The sequence below is a fragment of the Microcebus murinus genome, chromosome 24, assembly GCF_040939455.1.
Source record: "Microcebus murinus isolate Inina chromosome 24, M.murinus_Inina_mat1.0, whole genome shotgun sequence".
NCBI lineage: Eukaryota > Metazoa > Chordata > Mammalia > Primates > Cheirogaleidae > Microcebus > Microcebus murinus.
The window spans coordinates 26031674-26038701 of NC_134127.1; the positions used below are offsets into that span (position 1 = coordinate 26031674).

Genomic DNA, 7028 nt, shown 5'->3' on the forward strand with positions numbered 1-7028 from the left:
ACAAGGTTGCGGCACTTCCTTGCAGTCCTGCTGGGGCCTCCCTTGGGGTGTCCTGGGAAACGCGTGCAGGACAGACTTCCTCTGCTGCTGCTCCCGCCTGCGGAACAAAGGGTGTGATCAACACCCAGGGATTTCCCGTCCACACAGGGAGGAATCCTTCTGGGGGCAGGGTCCCAGTGACTGTTTGGGTGTGACACAGGTGTTGAAGCCCCGTGACCTGGGCTAAAGCTGCACCTTCCCTCTTGTCAGATCCCTGCCCTACTCCAGGCAGCCCTCCGGGTTTTCCCAGCAAGGACTTTCCTGAAGTCTCCACACCCTTTGTGCCGGTCATGTGCACAAGCTCAGCAGCTGCTCCGGCCTCCCCTTCCTGAATGTGCAGGAGGAGAAAGAGCTCCTGGGGCAGGAGACCTACCCGAAAGGGACCTCCTGGCCCTTTGTCCCCCCAGTACTGTTTTCCTTGCCTGGACAAGGCTGTGCACGAGGTGTGAGAAGGAGACACACCACCTTTTGGGGGTCCAGGGCCCAGGCAGCGGCTACACCTCCCCCATGGCTCACCTCGGTCTCTGCTCCTTCTCCCTCTCACTCTGGTCGAGTGACACTGGGTCCTGGAGATCATGGGGCTTCCGGGGTGCCAGGTTCTCCTTCCCCCTATTGGGGCCCAAGGGCTGCGGCGCCAGGGCTCCACCCCAGCGCTTCATGGGGCACCTGGTGCTTCTGGCCGTGTGTCCAAAAGCCCCACAGTCCCTGCACTTGACCTGTGGGTGAACAAGGACAGTGGTCAGCGAGCGATTCAGCAGCAGTCAGGGGCAGCCGTCCAACGGCAACGTAAGGACAGAGTTTCCATTCAGACCTGAATATTGCTTTTAGGGAGGTGAGCGGCACAAGTAGCCAATTAGGTGCTTGCACACTCGAGCCAGGAGGTCATAACCAAAAGCACCCGTTAGGAAGGGCATTAGGAGTAGAGATTAAAGGTTCTAGGGGTGGGCGCCATGAACCAGATCTCAGCACCAGGACAAAATCCTGGCTGCACGTGAACTCACTGGGAGCTGAGTTTGGTCCTCAGAGTCTCTGACAGACTCCCCTGATGGTCAGGAGGCCTCGGGCAGGGCCATCCTTGGGTAGGAATGAAAACTGGCTTATGGTGTCAGAATTTTCTACAGTCACTCCCCGACTCTGAGGTCCGTGTGTCCCCTGATCCCCAAAGATCGTCGTCTCCACTTACCCTGGGATTCTCTTCCTCGGGTCGGGGAGCCCTGGGCCCTGCGGGTCCCCTCTGCTGCTTCCTCATAGTCTGGGCTCTGCTGAGTGTGTTCTTCTCAGACTGTGGGTAGTGACCCGCCACCCGTCTCATCTCCCGGCAGCTTGAGGTTGGATGACCTCAGGGGTGGACCTTTGGATCTGCTGAGTAAAAGAAAAAAAAAAGATCGTTAAGAGCACTATGAATTCGCATAGTGCAAAAAATTCCCGCGACACCTTCTTCCCCTTAAGGAAGCCATGTCAGCCACTTCCTCAAGTCCTTTCCTCACAAAGTGGACTCTCATTCCCTGATGTGTTACCTTCCTCTCCTATCATTACCGATCCCCAAAATAGGGCCCTGTCTTAGACCTGACGTACTGAAACGATCAATTTAGGTTTTTACCCCAGAATCGTTGACGCTGCAGACTTTGATAAGCTCTATGACACTTTCCTCTATGAGTGAAATGAAGGACAATATTTTCCAGGAGCGACAAAAAATCGAAGCTACAGAAAATGGGATCCAGAATCGTGGGGCACAAATATTTGAAAATCTGAAATCAAACATGCTTTCCTGTTACCTTTTGAATTGTCACTATCGATGGTAAAATATTCAATTTCCTAACTCAAATTCACACGCAAATGTAATTTTCCCCTGCTCTGCTGCAAGTTTATGGTCTACAGTCTTTCATTAACTGTCCTATCTCCACAAGCCCACCCTCTATGTATTTTCTAAAACGTGCACAGTGAACTGTTTGAAGAAACGAAGGAGAACTGAAATATTCAGCCTTTACTGCTTACGGACAATAGCACCACGTTTCCAAAACCGTTTCCCTACAAAGTCGGGGGTGGGAGGGGTGTATTTCCTTAGGAATGTGAATTTTTGTGAGATAATTGACATTTCACTCAAGTATTTTAGGTCTCTTTTCAAAGAAGTACAATCATAAAAACAGAATACCTATCTTTGACCTACAACCTGAATATCATGTATTTCCTGTACTCTACTAATTTTCTGAAGACATCAGTGCAAGTCACCAACCTGAAGTGCGGGGACCCCCTGTTGTCTGTCAGTGGGTTCTCAGAGGAGGGGAGCCTGCTGCGGGGCCAGCTCTGCGCCGGGTGTGCTGCAGCAGCCGGGACTCCTGGGCAAGGGGCACTGAGGGAGGCTTCCTGTCTGAGCCGACTTTTATACAGTTCCGTGGGTTGGCAGTTGTGGGTGTGACCTAACCTAATCAGCGTAATCCAGTTACGTTTCCATTAATGGTCCCGGGAACGGAAGCACTCCTCTTTGTCGTTTGCCATTTGGAAGCCTATTTACAACAAATGTATTGGTATACCTGCACGGTTTTAAGAACATATGCTTTCTTTAGGAAAATTAAAGTTTTGTACATACACCTGTTTCATCTTGCACTTTGCATTTTTATTGAGCTGAAATGTACTTAATATTAGATGAAGCATTTTAATTGTATTTCCATTTGTGATTCCCCGAGATTCATTGCATTCACCTTGAGGTGTAACCCTAACCACCGTCCTCTGGAACTTCTCATTTTCCCAACTGAAACTCGGCAATGTTCAAACCTTCACTCCACGTTTTCCCTCTGGGAAATCCTTCTACACTACAGTTCTCCTTTCTGTCACCATGGAAGTGACTGGTCTGGAGACCTCTCCTGACATGAATCCTCAAGTATTTGCCCTTGAGTGACTGGCTGATTTTTCACCTTGCCTTGTGACTCCAAGGATTGCTCCTAAAATGCCTCTAGAGAGGCAGATGGAGCTCTGTTTTCTGCATCTTCATTTCCGTCTTCTACTTATGTGTACAGACACGGTGAACGTTGTTTTCACCTCTGCAATGTTGGTGGATAGAAGCTTCATTTCCACTCTCTCTCCTCCATTAGCAACCTGAATACAGACAACTTTATTTTCAAGGCTCAACGATGTTCCGTGACACACACAGGAAAACACACACCCAAACGCCACAGTTTTTAAATCCATTCATCCACCGTTGAATCTTTGCTTTCTTTTCACCCTTGATGTTGTGAACTTTGATAATATGAACAACGATGCACAAATATTTCTTTGAGTGTCTGCTTTTCAATCCTTTGTGTATATACATAGGAGTTCCGTTTCTAGATCATGTGATGATTATGTGTTTAACTTTGTAATGAATGGTCATGTTGTTTTGGACAGGAATTTCATCATGTTCTCTTTCTGAATACCAATGTAAGGAGATTCCATTGTTCTACCTCCTTAACAGCGCTTCTTGGTCTCCGCTTTGATTGATCGGTTGGTTGATTGATTGATTGAATCTTTAGCCACCCTCACAGTAGCAGAGCATTATCTCATTGTATTTTGATTAGTGCTTCCCTAATATATAACGATATTGATCATCCGTTTATGAATTCATTGGCCATTGTGCATCTTTTCTAGGAAAAATGCTATTTTTGTACCTTTTGCTTTTAATTTTGTTTTAAGTTGCATACAAGTTTTAATATTCTGGTTACCTGGTCCTTTATCGCATATAAAATTGGCAAATAATTTCTCCCATCCTATGCGTTTTATTGTTACTCATTTCCTGGTGGCCATGATGAATAAAAGTTTTAATGTAGCTAAACCCCAATTTACTTGCTTTTTTCTTTTGTGCCTATTCTTTGGTGTTATATCCAAGAAATCCCCAGAAATTCAGTGCCGAGAACACATCCCCCATGTCATCTTCTAAACGGTTCATCGTTTAATTTGTATATTTACTTGTTCATCAATTTAAAGATACACTTTCGTATTTTCTGCCAGGTAATTTTGTTATTTTGTGTCGTATTTGTTTAGGGTCAAACTTTGAAGGTTTCCTGTGGATATCAGAGTTTCACAATCCTGTATTTTATAAAGACGACTGCACTTTCTCCATAAGAGTTTGGACACCCTTGTATCAATCACTCAACCCAGTGCACCACAGACGGCAGGGGCTGTATCTGGGCTACGGATTCTGTTCCTTTGATCTCTAGGTTTGATCTTGTGCCAGCAACGCAGTGACTTATTAATGTAGTTTGTAGTAAGATATAAAATCAGGAAGGAAGAGTCCAAATTCTGCTTATCAGCATCCTAAGGCATTTTAGTGCTTCGCACATGTGAACGCATGAAAGTATAGATAAACACACACGCACACACACAGACACACAAACGCACACAGAGGCATACACACGTCACTTCTTCCCATGTTATCCCTTCTCTTTCTGTTGGAAGAAGCCAGACAGAGGGAAACCCACCACCGTGACTCAGAGGTACTCTCAGGGTATTTCAGGACAATACTGATATCGGAATCTGCTTCCGGTGTTCAATAAATAGTAACGTGGATTAGGCCCATGGGATTCCCACCAGAATACAAGGGACCCCACTGTAATCCCCCTGAGGCCATTAATGGTTTGGATCTGATTGTTGACCTTGTACCTAGTGAGTGGGTGTGCTGGCTGTAGCGGCAGGCCTGAGCCATGGAAGGGGTGACGAGATTTCGAAACTGCACTTTGGAGTCTGAGAAGCAGAGGCATCTTTCTGTGACTTGAGGGCTGAGTGTGGAAATTTACATTATTTTGTGGATATCGAAGTTTCAGAGCAGCCTTTTTTGAAAACACTATCCTGTCCACACTGAAAAGTGTTATTACCCACGCACCAATCATTCACTCTATTGACCATAGAAGGAGGGCTATTTCTGGGCCTTTTGCTCTATTCCATTGGTCTCTATGTCTGATCTTACACCAGTGCCATTCTGCCTTAGGAACTGTAGCTTTGCAATGAGAAATAAAATCTCGAAGCGTGAGTCCGACTTGTTATTCAATATCTAACGTTCCCCCATTATGGTTTTCAAAGGGCTAGGACAAATATATGTCCACCACCCCACCCTTGTTAAATCCCGATTAAGGGTACTTAATCGGGATCCTGCTAGTTCAATCTGCCCCAGGTGTTGCACAAATAGTATTGGGGAGGGTGCTGGTCGGATTATCTGGGGACTGCCAGAGAACACACCCTGAGGCTTCCTAATCCGATTGAGTGCTTGGACGTGACTGGTGGATGTTGTGCCTCGGGAGTGGGTGTGGTGAGTCGGGCTAGCTATAAAAAGGCTGATGTGGAGACGGACCTGCCATTTGAAGGCGCTCTCAGAAGGGAAAGCATCGTCCTTCCTCAACTTACGGTCCCAGCGGGGGAGCTTCGTGATCATCGCTCCCGGAAACATGAAGGCTGCTTCAGTCCTCCAGGGAGGGGAGCCTCCTTTCAATGCCTTTGCAAAACTCAAAATTTCTCAGCCAAATTTAGCTGACGATATGGATAACCCCAGTTGTTACCGACCTAAGAACTCTTCACTGCTATCTAAGAGAGATCCCGACCTGCATTTAAAACAGGCTCCTGGGACAAAGCCATTGGCTCCCAGGGACAAACTGCTGCTGACCTGGAAGAGACCTTATGGGGTTGGTGCTGGGCTCTGCAATGTGGGAAACACGTGCTACATGAATGCTGCACTGCAGTGCCTGACGTACACACCACCCCTCGCCAACTATGTGCTGTCCCAGGAGCATTCTCTAAGCTGTCGTCGTCAGGAATGCTGCATGCTGTGCACTATGGAAGCTCATGTCACCCGGGTGCTAACCCAGCCTGGCCAGGTGATCAAGCCCTCGCTGGCACTGGCTGCTGGCTTCCACAGATACAACCAGGAAGATGCCCATGAGTTTCTCATGTGCACTGTGGATGCCATGAAGAGAGCTTGTCTGTCTGGGCACGAGCCCTTAGACGGTCACTCTGAGGACACAACCCTAATCCGTCAAATATTTGGAGGCTACTGGAGGTCTCAGATCAAGTGTCTGCACTGCCATGGCATTTCAGACACCTTTGAACCTTACCTGGACATCGCCTTGGATATCGAGGCAGCTCAGAGCCTCAACCAAGCTTTGCAATGGTTGGTGAAGCCCGAGCACCTGGACAGAGAGGATGCCTATCACTGTGGTACTTGTCTAAAGAAGGTCCCTGCGTCCAAGTCTCTGACTGTGCACACTGCCTCCAAGGTCCTGATGCTTGTGTTGAAAAGGTTCTCAGATGTCACAGGCAACAAAATTGCAAAAGAAGTGCAATATCCCGAGTGCCTTGACATGCAACCATACATGTCTCAGCGGAACAGAGGACCCCTTGTTTACCTCCTGTATGCTGTGCTGGTCCATGCTGGGAGCAGCTGTCAAAGTGGACATTACTTCTGCTATGTCAAAGCTGGGAATGGCCAGTGGTACAAAATGGATGATGCTAAGGTGACCGCCTGTCACATTTCTTCTGTCCTCAGTCAACCTGCCTACCTTCTCTTTTACATCCAGAAGAGTGAATTGGGGAGAGACGGTGGGTGTGCCTCCAGAGGGAAGAAACCAAGAGCCCGTGGGGCTGAAGACACGGACAAGGGAGCAACCCAACGGGAGCTCAAAAGTGACTCTGGCGTCAAGATTCCCGAGTTTGAGGAACGCTTGGAAAAGACAGCAACTACGGAGCTCTCCTTAGATCAGTGGAAGTGCCTCCTGGAACAAAACCGACCAAAGCCTGCGGTGAACTTCCGAAAAATTGAATCCACCCTGCCTTCCAATGCAGTTGTGATTCATCCACCAAAATACAAGACGGAGATGACAAAGGACAATAACTTGCTGCCCGCATCAGACAAGGAAGAAAGAGTCCAGGTGTCCCTGAAAGCTAGCAAAGTCCCTTGTGTGGGTGGGAGGGCCAGGGGTAGCAAGAGGAGGAACAAGCACGGCACAAGTTCTCTGGTTGTGTTCCAGTAA

At 47.9% G+C, this 7028-nt stretch overlaps 1 protein-coding gene across 1 annotated transcript; it reads left to right on the forward strand.

The window, feature by feature from the left end:
* The first annotated feature begins 5342 nt into the window (after window positions 1-5342).
* On the forward strand, window positions 5343-7028 carry LOC142864119 (ubiquitin carboxyl-terminal hydrolase 17-like protein 6). Its single transcript, XM_075997269.1, has one exon. The coding sequence runs from the start codon at window positions 5343-5345 to the stop codon at window positions 7026-7028; it is 1686 nt and encodes a 561-aa protein (XP_075853384.1).

Coding starts and splice junctions, on each gene's coding strand:
- LOC142864119 (XM_075997269.1), top strand. CDS start 5,343: ATGTGGAGACGGACCTGCCATTTGAAGGCGCTCTCAGAAGGGAAAGCA.